Source organism: Myotis nattereri (assembly GCF_964212035.1).
Source record: "Myotis nattereri genome assembly, chromosome: 1".
NCBI lineage: Eukaryota > Metazoa > Chordata > Mammalia > Chiroptera > Vespertilionidae > Myotis > Myotis nattereri.
The window spans coordinates 74090027-74112887 of record NC_138075.1 but is presented as its reverse complement, the minus strand read 5'-3'; the positions used below and the strand labels follow the sequence as shown (position 1 = coordinate 74112887).

General features: G+C 41.3%; 1 protein-coding gene across 1 annotated transcript in view; it reads right to left on the bottom strand.

Annotated features, from left to right (window-relative positions):
- The window catches only part of RYR3 (ryanodine receptor 3), a 548626-nt gene that overhangs the window by 291989 nt on the left and 233776 nt on the right, over positions 1 to 22861 (bottom strand). The window contains exons 4-10 of the mRNA XM_081108039.1: positions 20674 to 20748; positions 18394 to 18472; positions 12104 to 12216; positions 10859 to 10958; positions 7738 to 7831; positions 2663 to 2737; positions 517 to 673 (exon numbers count right to left, since the gene is read on the bottom strand). Of these exons, the coding sequence (XP_080964165.1) occupies positions 517 to 673; positions 2663 to 2737; positions 7738 to 7831; positions 10859 to 10958; positions 12104 to 12216; positions 18394 to 18472; positions 20674 to 20748 (693 nt within the window). The remainder of the gene's footprint in view (positions 1 to 516; positions 674 to 2662; positions 2738 to 7737; positions 7832 to 10858; positions 10959 to 12103; positions 12217 to 18393; positions 18473 to 20673; positions 20749 to 22861) is intronic.

Genomic DNA, 22861 nt, shown 5'->3' with positions numbered 1-22861 from the left:
TGGGTGGTGGGGGTGGGGTAAGTGGGGAAAAGGGGGACCTATGTCATACTTTCAACAATAACGATAAAAAGTGCCACATCCAGAATTATGCCTTCTCTAAATATTTCTGAAATAATTTTCTTGACTCAAACAAATGTAGCACTGAAACTCATAGATCCATGCTACCTCTGTTGTATAGGAATGAAGTATTTGGCTTAAAGTATTAAAAACTGCAATGAAGTGTTAAACAATATTTCCATCAGCCTCTGAGCAATAATGCCCATGCCTGTGATCCTTTTGTTTTCTCCTACTTTTCACTCTCCTTTAACGTCTCTCTTAAGATGTCAACTTACATCTAAGGTACCACATTCCTCTATGAACTCAATTCAACAGATACAGAAATGAGGTGATTATTATAGGTTTAATTTCCAAATGTAGCTTGCTCCAGCCTACATTCCTTTCAGTCAGATTTCTACCTGGATGGTTCAGAGCTTTTGCTTTTAGAACAAGGTCAAAGTTCACTTCATCAGACCTTACCTTTGATGCCCTGAAAGAGAAGGCTGTGGACTTGGTGTCTGACTTCACCCGGTCTTGCAGTAGAAGGCCTTGGTCCTCAGTCAAGGCCAGGTAGTGGCCTGTGGTGAGATGCCGCAGCCGGAAAGCCTGGCCCCATCTGATGTTACTGCCACTCCAGCTGGGCAGGTGAAACAGACAAGGAATTGCTTTTACACAAAGATAAGTCCTTTTCAACATTTATCCTGTGCTTTCATACACATGCTAGCAGGCTCATAACCCTTCTGGGGCTCATCCCCTACAGGACAAAGCACCAGTCTCCTGGTTTGCTCTAGGATTTCCTGTCCGCCTAAAACAAAGCATGGTGCTCCCTTGTCACCTCTCTTAAGAACTCCAACAAGGAACATGATCCTGGGGCAGGCAGGGCAATAGTTTAATGTAACTGGAAGTTCCAAGCTTTCAATTTTTTTTCACTCTACTGAAGCATCTTAATGAAAACAACGACAACAACAACAATAACCAACAACAAACCAACCACGAAAAGAATGGGAAGGTTGCCTTTCAAGAGAAACCTGTTTCTGGGAAAGCAAAGCCTTTCTAAATGTGCCATCTAAACCTGAACAATTTTCTACCACAAAGAATCTCATCTTCAGAGAAATAGTAAGAATATTTGTTCAGCTTACACTTGCCAGAGGGAGGGAGAAAATAAACAAGCCTGATAAATAAATTTATATTATATTATACTATATTATACTATATTATATTATATTATATTATATTATATTATATTATATTATATGGCAATAAATTCTATGGGAGAAAAGTAAAGCAGAATGATTGACATGAGAAAGTTCCCACAAGTTGATTGCTGACCTTTTTATGGTCCTACATTAAAAAGTTTGGCACTAAACTAAAGTGTCAGGGATAAATTATCCACCGAATAACCTGTAATACATTTATCTTTTAAGTTAGAATAAAACATTTAAGAGATACATATGCAAAATTTTAAAGTAACTCTTCTCTTTATCTGAAACATTGGAGCACAAGTGAATCCCATTGTCAAAATGCTTAAATTCTTCGTGTTTAGAATGCTAGGGGAATAAACACCTGTTACTAGCACTCTACATACACACTTATTTTGACTTTTTATAACAGTCCATTAAGTAAGAGTCACGGGCTAATATCCTGGGAATAAGAATTTAACTTTGAACAGGGCTGGAAAAATAATGTAAATATCTCAAACGGATAATAAGTAGGTGCTCCTTAAAACCAGTATTCCCTAAAACAGCCATCTCCAGAGTTTCTCCATAAAAATCTGAGTGTGTGTGTGTGTGTGTGTAAGAAAAATTGCAATATTTTCTTCTGATCTCTAGTGGATTACTTTGAGAACACTTTGAGAGACTTTTACTTTGAACATGTGTCCAGGGGAGAATGAGCAGAGAGCTAGAAAGAAAGCTAGAGAAGAAAACCAAGATGGCAACACTTGATACTCCTCTCTGATTCCAAGCAGTTTAGCTCTAGCCTAACTTGCAGTCTCTCTCAGCAAAATAAAGGTCCAGAGCTTAACTGGATCCCCTTTCAGTACCTGGCATTTGCAGACCAGGTGTTTTTACTCAAGCACGTGGCTCCAAAGTCTCAGCCTTGTGTTCCCTCCATCCAAGTGCAGCACTGTTCCTGACAAGTTCTGGTAAGTACTGCTTCTTCACAACTATGTTTCCAACAATGTTTTAGTCTTCCCTACCTCATACCATCACAGCCACCACACTGTCATTGAAAGCTAACTTTCCACTGAAGCCAACAAAGATACTGAGAGGAAGACCTATATGGATTCTAGAGGATCTGTTTAAGAAAACAAGTGGGAGAAGAGTGCTGATGGCTCTCAGCAGTCACATCAGAGCTTGCATTTTGTAACCCAGCCACTGCAAGGGCGCAGGAGCCAGCTGGCTTCTTAATCAAAACAGAGGACTTGGAAATGTTGTGTGTGTGTGTGTGTGTGTGTGTGTTGTTGTTGTTCTTTAAAAACAAAGTTACAAAAATTTTAGATTTAGATGTGGGCCAAGAACTTTTGAGAATTTGTCAGGTGATCTGAACCAAATGAAATATTTAAGAGAATGGACTGTACCAGGAAAGGAAATAATCTTGAAAACAGGACCATCCTGATCCTTGTTACCTTATCCGTAGGGGTTCCACTCTCCACAGAGATCTGGCTCGTGTCCCAGCTCCCCCTGCTTCATAGAATATCCTCCTGTGAGCAGAGCTGGAGGTTAGTTCCTGTATGACACCGATCAGCACCGGGCAGGGAACAGCTCCCTGCGGAGGCTGCTCAGACACTGCTGTTTCTCTAAGTCAGCAAAGCTAAAATCAAGAGTCAAAGGGAGGCACAGTTTCCCAATGTCTCTCTCTTACGAAGGGAAAAAGTGCTCAAGGTGAGGGAATTGCTTGCCATATACATAGTCTGGACACTCACGGACCATCAGGTATAAAGGGAGAGATCATCTCCATTTCCACACCAGAAGTCTCAACAGCCCAGTCACATGAGACTGGATACTGAATTCTCCAGCTCTTTCAAGTTAAGTTCCTTGATGTTTGAAATCTTTTAAAATGTATTTTCACTTTTAAAACATATGCAGCACAGCGTGAATCCATTTCCACTGTTTGAGGAAGCTTGGAACAAAACGTTATGCTCAGTGGCTATAATGTTCATGATTTTATTACTATACCGTTGTCTCCTTTCCTGCAATCAGATAAGCTTGTAATGTGTTTTTAAATAAAAATGTTTATTTTGGGATAATTTTAGATTTACAAAAAAGTTGCAAAGATAGTACAGAGATCTCCCAGATAGTCTCCCTCAGTTTCCCCTAACGGTACCATCTGACATTACAATGGAACCATGTCAAAATGAAGAAACCACCATCGGTGCATCATCACTAGCTAAACTCAAAACTTTATTTGGATTTCACCAGTTTCTCTACTGAATTTTTGCCTGTTTAGGATTCATTCCAGGACACCACAATGCACTTAGTTGGCAGTTTCCCCCGTTTCCTCTGGCCTGTTACAACTTCTTACTTTTTCCTTGTTTTCCATGACTGGCAGTTTTGAGGAGTATTGGTCAGGCATTCTGTAAAGACATCTGGGTTTGCCTGATGTTTACGTGATAATTAGCAAAATCTGCTTTTCAATCTGTATGATAGGGACCAACCTATCTGTATCACAGATTATGGAGAATTAAATAAACTATTCTAGTTGTCCCTGAATTACCTGGTATTCTAAATCCAGACACATTTTGAGAATCTCATTACCTTAGGTTAAGACTGATAATTTAACTGCACTTAAGTTCGCCAAGTTATGTCCTTTCTCTGCCATAGAAGATTTGGACATATCAACTGAATCCCTCAATTCCCCAAAGAAACTTGATGTAGGTTTTTGAGAATAGGTAATCTATAGAGGTGAAGAGAAAATGTGTAATTTTTTTTCTCTAACATAGCAGCATAATTATAAAATAGTTAAAATACAGGACTTGGGAGTCAGACGACCTGAGTTTGAATCTGTCAGCTGTGTGACCTCGATCAAGTCCCTTCAGCTCCCAGTGCACTGTTTTTCTCATCTAATAGTCTAATGAAGACACTTCAGTCACAGAACAGTTGTGCAAACTTAATGTCTTTTATTAATCAACTAGAGGCCCAGTGCACAAAATTCATGCACAGGGTGGGGGTCCCTTAGCCCAGCCTGCACCCTCTCGCAATCCAGGACTCCTTGGAGGATGTCTGACTGCCAGTTTAGGCAGGGATCAGGCCTAAACCAGCAGTGAGACATCCCTCTTGCAATCCAGGCCCGCTGGCTTCTAATCGCTCACCTGCCTGCCTGCCTGACTGATCACCCCTAACCACTCGCCTGCCTACCTGATTTCTCCTAACTGCCTCTGCCTGCCTGCCTGCCTGATCACTCCTAACTGCTCACCTGCCTGCCTGATTTCCCCTAACTGCTCACCTGCCTGCCTGTTGCTCCTAACCACTTGCCTGCCTGCCTGATCACCCCTAACTGCTCACCTGCCTGCCTGATCACTCCTGCCTCTGCCTGATCATCCCTAACTGCTCACCTGCCTGCCTGATTGCCTCTAACTGCCTCGTCTGGAAGGTTGTTCGAATGTCTGGTCTACTTAACATATTATGCTTTTATTATTATAGATGTGCCCAAAGATGCTCCAAGGTGTACAAAATATTATCCATTGTGGGTTAAGCCAAATTTTGTTTAAATTTAGATGTTTATACATGCATAGAAAAACATCTTTAATGGTATGGTGATATAATGAAAAACTATATTAACAGTGGCTCCTCTGGGTGGTGGGATGATAGAGGTCATTCTAAAATCTTTTTCAAATTTACCTATTATCAGGAAACACATAGTAAATATTAAAAAAGAAATCCTACATTACTTTTTGCTCCACCACCCCAGGTGTCTCTGTGCCATGCCTAGAATAGTAATGATATGACACTAACCTCCCAGCCACACAAGACAACATGCTGGGATTTTCACTAATGCTTCTCCCTCTCAGTGAGGGCTAGAGGGTCTCTAAGGAGGAGAGCATAAAGCGGATCCCCTGAGGTTGCAATATTAGAGAACACTCTCCTTCCGACCTCTAAAGAATTCTGGAAGGTTCCTCCTTCCCACCGAGAAAATACAGGTGACGTGTTCCATTTATTTTCTCAAGGTTACAGAGGTTGAAACAACCTGTTCCCATTCTCTAAAACAATTACCCCTGCAGGGGACTAGAGTGGGTGGTAAGCTGAGGTGCTTTTGAAAGCTTGGCTGTCAGCTTAGCTTTGACTTCAATAGCTTACTTGACTTACCCCAGGGTGCTTGACAAGCCAGAGGCAGAGCCAAGGATCAGAGCTCAGAAAGCCAGATTGATTTTGGGTTTGCACGGTTTGCACCCTGGGACAATCGACCTCTCTATCCAGCCTGACTCTGCTCTCAGGCTTCAGAGGGAACAGAAATGACTTCCTCCTGAAAGTCAGCCCCATTACAATGCAGCCACTTGCATGAGATCCTTACTGTGCTCTCTCAGATTTCAGTCTTCCTGGCCATTGCAGCCAGTGCTGAGACTTTACCTGATGACATAAGACAACCAGGCGGCTTCTCACTCACCTTACCTAGACATCAAATACTGCCAAGGCTACCCATTTTGATTAAGAGACCAGTTGACACAAAAATTCAGGTTCCAGTACAATAAAAAAACTGATTATTAACCCCAGCCTCAACCCCTTCATACTTTCCTACAGAGAAATGGATGTATCATTCTTATTTTCATCTGAATTTCTTTTTTTTACCCAAAATACAAATTAGATCTCATGGACTCCTCAGCCAAGGGAGGGCCGCCTTCACTCTCATTTCAATGGGGGCATGTGAGTCTGCTTCAGGGGCCCACTTTGGGAATCCTTTCCATCTGTTTCACTCTCCCTAGCACCTCCTTTCAAATACCTTCCAGCCTTTTCTGGTTGTCAGGATCTGGTTGAACCACCTGAATGGAGTGCTCACCAAATGACAAGCTTCTCTAAGCAGTATAGTTTCTGCACAGGCTGTTTCTAACATGGCTATAACTTAATGACAGGTGTGGGGGTGGAGTGGGGTAAAAGGGCCATGTGCAAAGTTAGTATTTAATTTTCCCAAAATTCCTATTCTTAAAAGAACAGGTACGAGAAGAAAGCACTAGGATATTCTATCTCAGATTGTAACTGTAAAACACACCCACAAAGCTTCAGTTCTTTATCCACCTGCAAACTTTCCCCTGATGCAGCAGAATAAAATATTAAAGAGACCGTACGTGCACTACTACATAATTCACTGTTAAAGGTAGGGTAAAGAAATTGCAACCGAATAAGATCACATGACATTGTGCAGAGCACGGAGTCCTGAATTCCAAGGGAAATCAAGTTTGCTTAACCGTTGGACCAGTGCCAGGAGGCAGCGAGTGAATTAAACAGGCATTTGTGATAGGTTTGTGCTTTGTTTGTCCTAGACACTGCTCTGGTTCCTGTGTCACATCTGGTTCCCAAGAAGGGGTATTCAGAGGACAGAACAAGTAGGAAGAGACTCGGAACAGTAAGGGATACATATTGCCCATGGATGGTTCCTAAGACGTATAACAATATGTTCAAGCTCATTGCTCCCGGCGGTCCTTTAATGCATCAAATAAGAAATGAGCCCTGGATGGAGCATCTGCAGCTCTAGTTTCTAGGTTCCCATTTCCCATCGGCCAGTGTGTGACCTTTAGGTAGGAGCCTAACTGAGGCGATTTCCAAGTTGTGTGGATGTGGTCCATGTTTCTAATAAAGTGAAAGAGACAGTTGACATGGTTCCCATAGGCATGGTACACAAACAAAGAATGTATTACCACCAGGATACTAAACTCATTGCAGTCTCAAATTCAGTCTAATTTGGATCTGAGATTTGATTTTTAAAAATATATGTATATAAGGTTTCTATAGTTGCAGGGGCCAAGCTCTTTATGCTCTTTTCCTCTGATGATAAACTAAATACTAAATCACTCTTCTGTATGAATTTAAGACCTGTATTAATACCTTCCATCTTTAGGTTTGGATTTCTAAAATATGTCCACTGAGGAGTCAACTAGAGGACCAAAGATAGCATCACCCTCAGCATCACTCTCTCCATGTTGCCCTTGGCACCATCCCTGTGCTAAATCCAGCTCCTGTTGGATACTGACATTTGTTTCCTTGAATCTTATCTGATAATAAGCAAAAGGGAATCTCCAAACTCCACCTTAGTTACTTAGCTCATGAAAGGGGAATGATAGTGATGATCTGCCTGTGAAGAGCCAGGTGGATAATTTGTGCTAGTGCACAGACCTACTAGAATATTTAGGTCAATTTCCATTACCAAAATGAATTCTTCAGTGTAAAATGAATGCTACCAGAAACTCCTCAGTGACAGGAGCCACCAGAGAAAATGAAGGGTAGAGAAGCATAGAACTACTTGCCAAAGAAGCAGTGTACCTATGTACCTGTGAGTCAGCTCTAGTGTCCTGCCATTCTTGTTTACAAACTGTATCCCATGGCTGACGTGGAGTTTGCTATTGACCACCACTTACAGAATTCATCTGTGGCCACCTCCAAATGCAAGTGCTTCAGCGTGAGTCATCTGAGACTGGAAAGAGGGAGGAGGGGGAGGAGGAGGAGGAGGAGGAGGAGGAGGAGGAGGAGGAGGAGGGGGGAGCTATTGGCCTACCTGTGCTGGGAATCATTCTGGTCCGTAGATGGTATTGTCAAACACTCATCATGACCGTGGAAAAGACGTACTACATGCCCACCAAGTAGGTATCCTATAAGAGAATTATATTCTCCCATGAACTGATGCCAAGTCTAATAAAGAGAACACCATGCTTAAAAGGGTAAATCTGTTCAGGTCTGAGTCAGTTATGAAAAACACCAAGTGAGAAGCATTTAGGAAATTACAGATTCCATGAATTCAGGCCTCAGGCAGAAAAGACAAGAATGTCAAAACAATTCTGACATTGAAAGTTAAATAGGGTTTCAGGGATGAGCAAGTCCAACCTCAAAAGATAAGGTGAAAATAGTGTCAACTCATATAATTAAAAACCAAAAGGAAAATTGAGCTGCTACTGTTAAGGAGATAAGGATTTTCCAATTGCTTGTGATGATTCCACACCAAAACCCTGGACAGGCCCTTACAATTTCACTGTGTATGCTCTGTGGCAAAATCCAAATTAGGTCGCTGGGAAAGAAAGAAGGTTCTGGGAAGGGAGCAGCAAACTGTTATTAAAAGTTGCCTTAGGAGAAGCTAGCTTTGGAATGATTTAACAAACACAGATCAAACTTGGACACCAATCCTACCACATGGAGGGGAAGGCAGAATGACATTCTGGTTTTCCTGAGTTGACAAACATAGATGCATGATCAAAAAGCTCTGAGCTTTACAATAAGGAAAGGAATCTGAATAGCCATGGAGCTCAGAGATGGACAGGAGACAATGAGATTCAAGGACCTGATGACCAATTAGTCTTTGAATAAATTCTGAGCCTTAGTTCAAAGCACAGAGCAGCAAGAGAGGGGCCCCAGTCTGAGCTTTACCTTGCAAAAACAAATGGACATTTTTTATCCCACTGAGTTAAACAATTCTCCAGGCTAGTCTGTTCTCAGAAGATATATGAACTTAATATGCTCAATGTCTGCATTTTTTTTTAAAAAAATCACATATTTAGATCACTCTAGGGGCTGGTCAAACTATTTTGGGTGTTGTATGAAATCAGTAGGAATGAGAAGTCATGCCAGAGGAGAAAAGTGTTAGCTGTGTATCTTGTGCAGGGACAGGCTGATATTCCCTTTCGCTTTTCCATCCAGGCAAGGCAAGTTTTCTTAAACTTCCCCAAACATTCAAACATATTTTTCCAACTTTTCTTTAACTTATTGTACTATTTCCAGTTGCATCTTTTTTTGCATTAAGATAATTCATGCCTGGCCCATGTGCTCAGTGGTTAGAGTGTCAGCCATAGCACTAAAGGGTCATGGGTTTGATTCCTGGTCAAGGTTGCAGGTTTGATTCTGGCCCCGGTCAGGTCAGGGTGTGTGTGGGAGGCAACCAATTGATGAGTCTCTCTCACATCTCTCTCTCTCTCTCTCTCTCTCTCTCTCTCTCTCTCTCTCTCTCTCTCTTTCTTTCTGTCTCTCTCCTGCCCTCCCTCCACTGTGCTCCCCCCTCCCTCCATTACACTCTAAAAATCAATGGAAAAAATATCCTTGTGTGAGGAAATAACAACTACAAAAATATAATTCATAATATACTGTAAGGGAATTCTTAATAGCCAATTTATCTAGAAAAGTAAAATCATCTATGATAATTCTCTTAATTAAATTTTTCATCGTCTCATGATGGTGAGGCCATGGCCCACTTGGAGATCATCATTTACAGTCCTCAGGCTCCGCCAATCAATATTCTATCCACATGGAGAAAACTGCCAAGTGCTGGTACATCACGTTTCTTAATTGAAATATGCAGGGTGATAGGCAAGAAATAAGGGCCCTGATGAGGGTCACTTACACTCTCAAGGGCTGGAGTGTGTTTCTCACCAGGGGATGCTGACAGGCAATTGTCTGCAGGCCCAGATGACACCAGTGATGAGCTACCCTCGGGTACTTAATACTTCTATAAGGACCTTTCTGACATGATTTGCAAACACTTTTTAATTAATTTCCACAAGCCCTCTGTTGGGCCTAGAAAATAATTTTATTCCTACAGTAATCATGAAAAATTTAACATTGAGAAGATTCAGTCAAAACTTCATGGGGGAAGATTTAAACCAGAGTGCCTTGATTCCTCACAGAAAGGGAATGATTGACAATCAACATAGGGTGGTGGGTTAATTTTTGCATAAAACAAGGGGGGTAAACATACCCTGCCTTTTCAAAGCCTGCCACAAGTCACCGAAAGAGGTAAAAGTCTGTTGTCTCCTGATTATTCAGCTTAGCTGTGATGCCATCTGAAACTGGGGCATCACCTTGCCACTCTCAGCTTACCACTGTCAAACATCATGTCACAGGAGGGCATTCCCAATCTGAAACTACTAGGCTCAGGATTAATAACAGGGTTAAAGTCTGTGATATGAGTATTTTAAAAAATCGATCTTGCTCTAAAGTGTTACAATGTAATGTGATAACCTACAGGTCATTGGCATTTGATTATTCTGCCCAAATGTGATACTGCTCATGAGGGAGGTAAGGCCAGTATATTTATTGCATAGCTTGAAAGGTGCATTGAGTTTGGCTCCAAGAAATAGGGTATGTCGAATAGGCTTTGATGATCTTACTTCCAAGGGAAAAATAAAATACCGAGAATATATTTCATTTATTATTGTTAAATGGCCTTCCATAAATACAAGTAGAAACAAATGGCCAAACGTACTTTTCTTAGAGAGAAAGTCTTTCTCCCACCTGTATGGAGAGATGTATTGGGAAGAAATATTAACACCACCACCTTCTTGGCAAATAACCTCCTCTAAAATTGAAGTTGCTTAGTCTGTATACTTGTAACTATAACCATAAATAAAAATGAAAAGTCAGTTGGTGAGGGAAAATGCATATCCAAGTCCTAAATGCATCTAGTGCTAAAATAATAGTGGACTCCAAGGATTAAAAAGAGTTCCAGGAATGCTCATGTCATCAGAAATCAGGACAGAAAATAATCCACACCAACATCAGAGAAAGGAATTCAGGTGAACTCAAGTCATGCTCACTGTGGGTCAAGACATTCACGTGGGAGCTGGGAAAATGTCAGTATGGGCAGCACAGGACAGACGGGCAGGCTGAGGGCCGCATGCACAAAGAAAGCACACCTTCTTCGATGCTACTTCCTGAGCACGTAGGATGTACATTCCAGAGTGTTTGCATAAAGGAGGCATCCACTTGTATGTTAGCATTGGATATGGAGAGATGCTGTGGCAGAAACAAAGATGAGACAGTCTTTAAATCACTTGGCCAGTCCTGACAGAAGCCACTCACCTGGAATTTCAAGGATTGAATTAAACAGCCTTGGTGTCATCTGACTCTGTCTGTATAGCTGTGAAAGATTTCCTCCCCAATCTAGAAGGGGCTTCAAAGTGGGACACTTTATTCAGGGAAGAGGAAACATTTAGCTACAGATGTGACAAATGTTGACTTCATCCCTTTAGCTGGATCCCTGATTCAACAGGAATTTATAAATTGTTTATTGTTGGTAGGATACAGGAACTCACAAATGGGAAAAATTACTTCAGTCTTTGGTCTAGGCCAGGGGCGGGCAAACTTTTTGACTCAAGGGCCACAATGGGTTCTTAAACTGGACCAGAGGGCTGGAACAAAAGCATGGATGGAGTGTTTGTGTGAACTAATATAAATTCAAAGTAAACATCATTACATAAAAGGGTACGGTCTTTTTTTTCAATAGTTTTATTCAATTCAAATGGGCCGGATCCGGCCTGCGGGCCGTAGTTTGCCCATGGCTGGTCTAGGCAATGTAAAATCTGCTAACAGGATTGGCATGAAGAAGCTTCAAAACTTACCTTTGGTATTTCTCTGATCTTCAGATATTCTACACATGTACCCCTCCTCCCCACCAACCAAGGGCTTGATGTCAATGATGCTTGCCTATTACCTATTCCCAGGTGTAAAATCTCACCTGCATCTTCCAACCAGTATGACATCTCACATGCTGAAACACTTCAAATCCTCTTTCTGTCTCCAGCATAAGCTTATTTCCTTATATCCCATTCTTTCAGGCTTGTTCTTCACTGGACAAGAGCTAAGCAACGTGATAAATTCACAGTAATGGCAACTAAAGAGTTAGCTATCTCTGGAGGTCCCTGGGGCAATTTAGCAGAGTTTGCTGGCAAACTACCTTATGCTGAAAGGATAACTCACAGTTCAATTCCAGGCTCCTAGACAACCTGGCAGGGGAGAGGATTTAATCACCTCTCAAGTACACTAGGTAAAGGCGCCTGTCTTATCCTGTGCAACCTGCTATGGCTCTGTTCTACTTGACCAACCGTTCCTAAAGGAAAATATTCTGAGAATGAAAGATGCCTGTGTTAGGAGGTACTTACAAGGTATCTTTCAGAGGACACGCTGACAAGGATGAGGTCATCTCCAATTCGAACTTTTTCTCCCTCGGACCTCTGTTTGGAAGCGGGATGAATGGTCCACCAACAGGCTTCTCCTACATAGAGACTCCTCGAGTTAGTCATTGCTTCATAGAAGCCATTGTCTCTAATTATGTCCCTCACCGTTTTCCCTGATGAGGGAAACACACAATCTCTCTCCTCGCCCCCCCTCCAGACCTCAATTTCTATTTAACTGTAAGCATTCCAGTCAACCCCATGTCTGCTTTTGCCAAATCTATCATTCTAATTTCCTCTAGAGACAGACAGGCCAGAAGCTACAGGATCCTGAGTATTTTAAATACATATAGAAAAATGCTTTCTTCACAGGCACTTACAAATCTTTGCTTTAAGAATTGACTTTATTGAATGATTGATCACTTACAGACTTTTATCTTTGCCCCATATCTCCATACATTCTACTAAAACATCAGTATTTCTACTGGGAATGATGAGAGACTTTCGAAAGGCCTAGATATACAGGAACAAAGATAGGTGTGAAGTTGACAGCAACAAAGAGAAATTGACATTTTGATTAAAAGAAAGCAGATAGATGGTGTTTAGCCAAGAGAAAACTAAAACTCAAGTCTTTGGGGAAGAAAATGGGTGGAAAGCCAATCTTAATAAATAAGGCCATTCCTGTTGCATATTCTCCAGAAAGTCTCTAAAATTGGAGGTAACTGTTACTGTGAAGGCAACAGTAGAAAAGGGGGTTGAAAACAGGAGGACTGGCTGAAAGTTTTAAAGGAACATTTAACCCCCTGCATCCTTTTTTTCTGTCCTGTACAGCCCGATGGGTAACTCTTCTTCCTCCACCCACAGAAGACTGGAAGCTCAATCCATGTAATGACAAACCATTAGAGGTCTGGTTTGGGAAACACCAGGCTATGAAACAAGGAAGTAAAGAATACTGAAGAGAAAGAATAACTAAAATTCCATGTCCTGATTAGCAATCCCCAGCGCCCTTCTCTTTGCCTCTGTCCCTAAACTCCAACCCTCAGCTAGTTGTGATGCTGAACACCCCCCCAACCCCCACAAATTTAGGATTACTCTTTAAAGAAGCCTAATCCCCAATATAAAAGATACTGCTGTCTGGGTGCCTCCAGGTATGTGCCCCAGTCCCATCTGGATTACCTGAGGTGAGGTTTAAGGGATGGCATGTAACAGCCACACACTCTGAGCTTCCAGTCAGCTTTTACTGCCCTGATCTAAACCTGAATGGAGACAAAGGCATCTGAGGAAAGGCTGAAATGAATGACAGGAGCAAAACAAAAAGGGGGAAAGGGACTTGGAAAAAAACAAAGATTACAGGCAGCCAAAAAACTTTTTTAAAAATCTCATAATAATAATTTCAGAGAGATAAGAAAAAGTACATTAATGAAGCAACAATGACTGTATCCATGAAGGCTCCCGTTAGAGAAAAACTTCTCTGATCCTGAAAAAGAGAGAAATAGGGGATTATAGGATCAAGTGGAACAATTCTCCCTCAAAAAAGAATGAAGAAAAACAGAAATAGGAAATAAAATAAAATTAGAAAACCATTCTAGAGAATTTCCAGGATACAGGAAACAAGAACAGAGAAAAGGAAGGAAATTGACAAAGAAATACTGTTAAAATGTTCCCAGAGCTGAAAGAGAAGCATTTTCAGATTGGAATGGCCTAGGAAGTGCCTAGCTCCGTGGAGAAGAGAGACCCACACCAGGGTTCATTCCTGTGAGACTTAGAACAGAAAGGATCCCATGTGCAGCCAGACCATTGTGGCATTTCTGACCTCAGGGCAAAAGAGAAGATCCAAATGCCCCCCCCCCCCCCAAAATATAAACAGGTCACACACAAAGGATTAGAAATTAATAGCCAGACCATAAACTAGGAGAAAATAGACAAAAACCTTTGGGGTGCTGAGAAAAATAAAATTTCCAATGTAAAATACTATGAATTACTTGTGAAGCTGAAATTAAGAAACTTTAGATGGCAACTGACCTCCCATGAATCTTTTCTGTAAAAGCTACTAGATAATGGGCTTTAACCAGGAGGGAGAAAAACAGGCACTCCTGTAAATATGGAATCTAGGAAAGAGGCAAAGGGAATTCTCTGGATGATGGAATGAGATGGAATCTAACCAGGGGAGAGTGTCAGTTCTATGGAATAGTTTAGAAATGTATGAATGATTGGGCCACAGAAAATAAAACAAACAAATAAGATAATTATTAACTACCAGAAAACTCAAAAATAAAAAAGTGAACTGAGCATAGTATATAATGAGTTTCATTTACAAATAAAAGTCACAGTTACAGCAATATAAGTAGTTAATGTTGATAAGGGAGTTACATGTGAATAAGTATATAGGGAGTGTAGGAAGAAGACAGGAAAGAGTGGAAGGTAAGAGTTGTTTTTTTATTATTCATTTGGAACCATCAATAAATAATACCTAATCTGGAAAGAATAACTAAGTAGTATATTATGTTATTCATAATAAAAGCCTAATATGCTAAGTGTTCAGTCGTCCATTCAACCAATCAAAGTGTAATATGCTAATGATATGCTAAGGTCTCTCAACCACTCACTATGACATGCACTGATCACCAGGGGACAGTTGACCAGCAAACTGGTCGCTATGATGTTCACTGACCACCAGGGGGTAGACACTTTGACCAGTAGGATAGCTTGCTGCTGGGGTCTAGCCGATCAGGACTGAGCAAGATGGTCTGGACTCACCCTGGAGCCCTCCCGCGGTCCCTCCTCAGCTGGCCAATGTCCCGCATGTCTCCCCAGCCCCAATTGTGCACCAGTGGGGTCCCTCGGCCTGGCCTGTGCGCTCTTGCAATCCGGAACCCTTGGGGATTTCGAAGAGCTGGTTTTGGCGCAATCCTGCAGGCATAAAAGACTAATCTGCAAATTGTCTAAACGGTGGAAGGACCAGTTACTATGATGCGCACTGACCACCAAGGGGCAGATGCTTAATGCAGGAGCTATCTCCTGGTGGTCAGTGCACTCCCACATGGGGAGTGCCACTCAGCCAAAAGCCAGGCTCACAGCTGGCTAGTGCATCGGCGGTGGCAAGAGCCTCTCCCACCTCCACGGCAGCGCTAAGGATGTCCAACTGCGGGATTAGGCCTGCTCCCAATCCATCAGTTGGACATCCCCCGAGGGCTCCTGGACTGTGAGAGGGCACAGGCCAGGCTCAGGTACCCCCCATGAGTGCACGAATTTTGTGCACTGGGCCTCTAGTGTTATTCATAAACAAATGCTAACCAATACCGGAGGAACTGAAAGCAGATGCCCCAGAAAGAGGCAGGAATCCAAAACAGAGATGGGTGGGGCAGGAGACTGATTTTTTCAATGGGCATAGGAGGACTCTTTATTTCTTTAAACTATGTGTAGATATTACTTTGATTAAATTTAAAATTTCATGACAAAAGAGGTTGACCTCTACATTTGCAGGGAAATGTGATACTTGTATCTATTCTGTACTCTGGGCCACCAAGGGCATTTAGGATAAAGTAGGTTTTAAGTAGGCACATGGGCAAAGAGTATACTCGTTCTCCTGCCCTCTCCTGGGAACAGCTCAGTGGTCAGGGCTGTTCCCAGAATCAATAGGATATGGGCCTGGTGATGACCCTAAAATACAAAAAAGGAAAACACTAAAAGTACTGTGTTTTTTTTTCATATTTATTTTCTCCTAAGTCTAATTCTACAATTATGTCTAAATGCTAAAAACAAACAACAACAAAAACCCTTAAAAGGAATAAAGAAAGAACTCAGTAATCAAAACCAAGGGAAAACCAAGGGGAAAATGATCACAAGTTATTTTAACTAAGTCAAATTATTTAATATCCTCCACGTAGTGAGAATTCTAGAATTGTTCAAGAAACTGCCTCCAAACTTCTCCTCACATTCTCCTAGAGATTAAACTGAACTATTGAGCATTTACTTGTTTTCAACTCAGAAGAAGTTTCTGAACCAAAGGTGCATTCAGAGAATGACCTGGCAGGAAACAGAATGGCACTCTGTTGGATTCTGAGTGAATCTCCTCCTGAAATGAGAAGTCCCTCCCCAGGCAACACAAATTTATCTGCGCTGTACATGAATTCCCCTTCTCCCTCACACCTACCAAGCTGGCCTTCTTCAAGGATGAGTTTGAAATGGATTTGGGTGAGAGAGGTAAAATAAATTATTTTAAAAGGCTCTAGGTTTTCGTGAACACCTGGTCAACTCTTTTCCACCTGTCTTCTGCCAAACTCAGCTTCTGATCAGCCAACTTGAACGTGGGTTGGCTCATGTGTTCATCTGTCAGCAGAATTCATACCATATCTGTTTTTAGGAATTTTCAGGGTAATATCTGCTGCAACTTCCCTCTATTTTTATTGGAGGCTCTAATATTTAAAAAAATAGATTTTCTGAACACATGAATAGAAAGTTTTTCTCACTTTCTTCCCAACTCTGAAAAAGTCTAAAGTCATTTTATTGATGTAAATAGAGTGATCTCATAACTTTTCTGATGACGTGCTCCAAGACTGACAGCTGGCTTATATTAAAGGCCAACTTCCATTCAGAATGTGGTACTTCACTCAATTTAAAATTTTCAGAGAATGTTGACAGATACTTAGAGGAAGGTGTATTTTAAGAATAACACTTTAGCTGAAGACAAAGCAACCTTAAATCAAACTCAAATATATTCTTATTTTCGGGGAAAAATATAATGAGCTGAGGCAGGCCCACTTTTTTGCTTTGTACAAATAGGAGGAGAGCAAGGGTTTCTCCTCAAGCATTCTTAGACACCACTGTGTCTGATACAGAAACAGCAGTTACACATGGTTTAAACTCCAGAGTTTTTATCTACATCATTTGCAAAATCAGACAATCTGCATCATCCCTTCTGAACTGACAGTTTTAGAACATTCACATGGACTTTTGTTCTTTGGCTACCTAACAATGATCTCTTCCTCCTCCTTTGGGGAAAATGTTATGATGTTAAAGATTGCATCCAGGAAGAGTCTTTCTGCCATGGGACCTAGGCTGTTTCTCCTCCCTGGTCTCTCTTTGTTCCTGCCCCTTTCCAAGACTGGGGCTTCAGCGTTAGGGCGGGTTCTACCCAACATTTTTCCAGTAAATTCTCATTCTGCTTGAGATAGCCTGAATCAGTTTCTGCTGTTTTCAACCAAGAATCCGGATTGGTACATAGCCTAACTTCTAAACTGAGCAGAAATTCCATATGTAATGCCCTTGGCAGATGCTCAGATTGCCCATGAATGTTTCCAGCCGCAGGGAGCACACTACATGCCAAGGCCAGCTGCTCCTCCACTGAATAATTGTAGGTATTAGAAAGTGGTTTCCTTCACTGACGTGAAATATACTTCCTTTCAACTCCTATCCACTGCTCCATTGGTCTTTGGAATAACCCACAGCAAGTCAGACCTTTCTTTGATACTATAACTGTAATATAAATAAATAACTATAGTTACCTTGACTGTCAATATTGTGACTAAACTAAAAATAAGTATATGATGTATATTGCTGATGGTAAAAAACAATTAAGCAACATTAAATCATATAGTGAGAACTTTATATTATCTTTATTACTTCTTTAAACCTTCTATTTAAAAAAGAAAAACGTTTAAATTTGGAACTTCTATATCATGAACACTTTTCTAATATTTGACAACAATGCTTCATTTAATGACATGAGTTTCTTTTCATTATATTTATTTTTTATGGCAAGCAGTTCTAAAATTGTAAGTATAAAAGTAAAAATTTAAAGAAAATATAAAGTAAATGATAATAAAGTTGATGCACTGGAATGATAAAAACCATGATGGCCATGTCACTGACTAACATTTGAGAACATTTCTGTAGAAATAGCTGGTTCACAGCAGAATAAAATGGGACTCCTCCTTTGATCTGAACCCTCTACTACATCATTGAAGCCTTATTGTGCTATCTGTGCTTTTAGCAGTTGTTGCCATTGGTCCTCATCAGGAATAACTTCACTATTTATTTTCAGTACTTAACCCTATAAAGCTGTTTTTCTTTGAGGCTGACAGATGGTGCTTAAAGCATCGTGTTCTCTTAGTCTTAGTTCCTATGTTTCCATCAGGCATTCTTCATCATTCTCCAAAATTTTATCAGACCTATTTCTTGACCCTAGTGGTTAGTTGCTTTGGAATCCCAAGTGAGTAACATATTCCGTATCCTTCCCGAGACCCCACTGAGCAGGAGATATGGGAATGTGGACTCACCTGTGGCATGTTCCCGTAGGCCTACATCAAAGGCAAGTTTATCTGTCTGGGATCTTGATGTAGTCAAACATGTTAGATACTGTGAAGCAAGACAGATGCTCGTGAAGTCATACTCTTCATCAGGTCTTGGCATCTCAACGCTAGTTGGCTCGCAGTTGTCAATGTCAACATTAAGCTACTGTAAAAAGGGCTTACCTTGTTCATTATTATAATACTTTTGAAATACACATTTACAATATATTTAAAACCTCAAAGATGTTCTTGTCTGGTGACCCTGTGACTTAGCTTATGTGACTATATGTTGTAGAGATAAGTTTGACATATTACGTATGCTTTAGTTCAAAGACACTCTGAGAAACCTTTACACTGGAAACAATATAAATGGAACATAAATGACCAACAGTAATGGAAGGATTGATCAAATTTGGTATTTCCTTTTATGGTCTATTATGTTGCCATTAATTGCTTTTATCAAGACTGTGTAACAGCATGGAACAAATACAAAATAGCATATTTGTAGGGTTAACATATATGCAAAATTGAAATGCCTAGCAAGCAGGCTAAAGGAAACTGACAGCAGAAGTTATCTCTGGACAGAGGCACAGACCATGATGATTCCTTCACTGCTTTTTATTTCCCGTTTTTCAAATATTCTGCGAACTTTAAAACATCTCAAATAATGTCTATATTTTTCCAAGTATAAAACTACATGGGCATGCAAAACTTAACAATGATTTTAAAAATAACTTAATAAAAGGAAAAACAAACAAACAAAACCCTGGCCTGTTCCCCATTTCCTCTATTGACAGGCCCAGCGGCTGACCTTAGGATTAGCCTGGGAGGCAGACATGCACTTGGAAAGTGCTTTCTGGGTTCTACTCCTAGGTCTCTGCAGGCAGGAGATGAAGAGTCACCACACTGTATGGAGGCGTGTTTCACAGGCTCTGTTCTCAGAGCTGCTCGTAAAGGAGCAGTGTAGCGTTTATGTGAACCGTGAGTGGGATTTTCTGGAAGGGCAGTAAATCTAATGATAAATAACATGGGCCTTCATATCTCTACCACAATGTTAGCCTGAGTTTTTAAGGCCAGGGAAAGTGTGCTGTTTGAGGTTTTGATTGTTGTATGTAGGTAGAAAAAGAGAGGTATTAAGGTTTTATTGTCCCTTATGGATAAGCACCGGGTTCTGAAAGAAAAATCATCACCTCTTAGTCCTAGAGATTGTCTGGGTACAAAGTTTCCCCACTCTCTAAATGTCCCCATCTCCTGTTTGGACAACCTTGCATTTGGTCATTTTTGTTCTCTGTCCTTTGCCACGAAGGACTACAACAGATGAACGTTCAAGCTGAAAAGGTCAACTTTTTACCAGTGCTCAGGGAAAGAAATGCTGCAATGAATGCATTATTTAAGAGGCAGCTGCTGCTCCCGCTGCCAATTTGATAGTTTAAGCTTCGAGATGAACTTTGCGGTGTGCTGCAGGTGTAAATGTGTGAAAGTGAAGTCTTGAATGAATTTAACAGCTTCCATTAGAACAGAGAAAGAAGACAAATCTTCCTTCCACAGATAGCTAGTGAGGATGCCACAGGCAGCGACTGGGAGTGAATGTGACTCGAGTTGGCACAGATTATAGTTGATTGAGATCACACTAGTTTCCTTAACTCCCTGCCAAAGATCTACAATGTCTGGCATTTACAAATTTATTTAAAACTTGGAAAAAATTTTCAAGTTACATACATTTTCACCATTCAGGATAATTTGGGGGTCTAGATCCCTAATTAGCTATAGCCTGGCCAGCTTTCTCTTGCCTCTGGATTTACATAATATCTTTAAACTCTCCCAGCACTGAAGGCAGTGGATGTCAACCCATGTCCTTTAGCTAGTAAAAGAGGAAAGATTTCACAAAAATTTCATTTGGTGGATTTTCCACCTCTGCTGGTTACCCTTATATACTCCAGAAGTCAGTTACCCCATAGTTTATTTGATCAATGAAGCAAATCTTTACTGAGAATCTAGTATGTCAAAGTACTGTACTTGGTGGGATTAGGTTTAGTTAAATAAAGACATGGTCCTTTCCCTCATGGAGTGGGGAAAAAGAGGGTCAGACATTATGCAAATGAAATATAGAAGTGCAAACTGAGGTAAGCTGTACGAAGGCAATGCCAAGACAACAATGTGACCTCTGCTGTTAATTTGACCCAGACACTTGCTGGCTTCCTGTACTTTCCCCCTCTTTATCCTTCCCCTCCTCCTGGATGGTGAAAGCGAACACCCAGCTGTGCTTACCATTCCGCTGAAAGAGTGCCGCAGGAGGATCGCGTGGCCATAGAGCAGGGTCCTGTGGCCCCCTCCTTGTGCTGCCTGGTGGGGAAGGAGAGGGACAGTGTCAGCACGGGCCATTGTGGCCTCTCGCAAAGCAAAGAAGCACAAGAATCCTTTAAGACAAACTACAAGGAAAAGACACATTGCAAAGCTCCCAAGAAATTCATTCTAGAAGAGAGTGGCCAGCCTATGGGTGGGGGTGGGGTGCGGGGGAGAAGACTCATGACCATGGTCATGCAACATCCTTGGGAGAGGGTATGACAGGCCAAACCTCTCTTCCAAAAGGGCCCCTGCCTGGCATCAGCAGAGACGCAGGGCTGTTCTACCGGAGCAGCATGGCGATGAGATAGGCACTCCTTACCTTCCTTTGAAACTTCTCAGAAGCATTCAGAGTGAGAGAGAGAAACAAATGTGATGTAACTACAGGCTAGCCATAGAAAGGCAGCTTGGGGCAGGTGGGTGGGCACATTCTGTGCCTGGTGGTCTTTTCCCTTCACAGCTCTTGTGCCTTTTGCCCACTCACTTAAATGGTCCTATTTACCCAAATCTCACCAACAAGAGATAGCTTGGACATCGAGGCTTTAAAAGGGAAAATTCTGCAGAAATAGATCCTTCAGTCGAGGGACCATCGTGGTACCTTGGCTGCCTCACCAGGTAACTTCACTTTGACTGTTGGAGCAGGAGGCACGAGAGAAGAGGCAGCCCTCCAGAAAGCCACTGTGTCGCTTCCTACCTTTTTCCTTAGTCGGATCCACATATAACCATTTCAACTGAGTACATGATATGAAACAAAACTATCATTTCTAGATAACATCGAAAACTGAAATCTACAGAAAATTCTAGAATATTTTGGCATCAACATTTTCAATCTTTTACCCAAATCTTTCTGTCATGTTAACCTACCTCAGATATGATCCAATTATTTTGATCACATACCCCTTTTAGGAAAAAATATTTGCAACCCCCCCCATCCCCAAATATACAGACACACAAAGAGAATCCAAAGCTTATGATTAAAATTAATCATATAGAGAAATTATAACATTTTCAAGGGCATCTTTTATGCACCACATTTTATTCGGAGCTACAGGTTCACAGCCCAGGGACCTGGTCTGAGATTCTGTACTTCTCCTGCATCTATCCTCTATCAGAGCCACAAGCAACAGGGGAAAGCCGGGGGCATGGAGAGAAGGCAGAGGTTGGATAATAAAACCTGGAGTGATTTTAATTCAACTCAACTTGGATGAACAGAATCACTCCATCAAAGAGATGATTTTTCATGTCATACAATAAGCCTAAAGAAAAGAGAAAAACATAAATGTAGTATCTTGTTTTAAAAAAGTGGATAACTATATGTAACACTCTCTCTCTCTCTCTCTCTCTCTCTCTCTCTCTCTCTATATATATATATATATATATATATATATATATATAAATAATATACTGTGGAGGAATTAAATGTTCTTCTTCACAATATTTCCAAATTGCTTGAAATCATTTGCAATAACCTTAGCTGCTGTTTTTACAAATGTATTAACAGCTTCTGTTAAAATCAGTCATATTAAATTTTTACATCTTGTCCATCCAACCTATATTTTCACTGTACATTTGTATTATCACAAGTTAACTGAGAGGTCATGATGGCTTATGTTGTAGGTGTATGCTCCCAAAGGAGTCTCATGTCTCAAACTGAACTACAGATTAAATCACATTTCCTAGTGTTGACCATGGGTCACACCTTCTTCCAGTCCATCTTTCATTTCTACCAAGTCTGTGTGTAATCATAAGTAAAGAGCCAAACATTGCTGACCCCAAAAAGTGGCACTAAAGAGCCCATGCTCCTCCCCTTCTCTGGCCCTCAAGTCCTTTATTACGGTGACAAGAGAAAAGACACTGAGAGACGTCACTCCCCCACTGGGATTGAAGGGGACATTACAGTCCTGGAGCATTCTCCCAGCCCAGCTCCTCCCTCTATTAGGGCCACATTCTCAGCCACAGGTGCACATCGCTGGTTAAAGCAGAGGCTGCTGACTCCATTCCACAGCATTTGTTCCATCAGGCCTGGGGTGGGGCCTGAGAACCTGCATTTCTAACCCATTGCAGGGGACAGGACACTGATGCTGCTGGTCTGGCGACCACACTGAGAACTGCT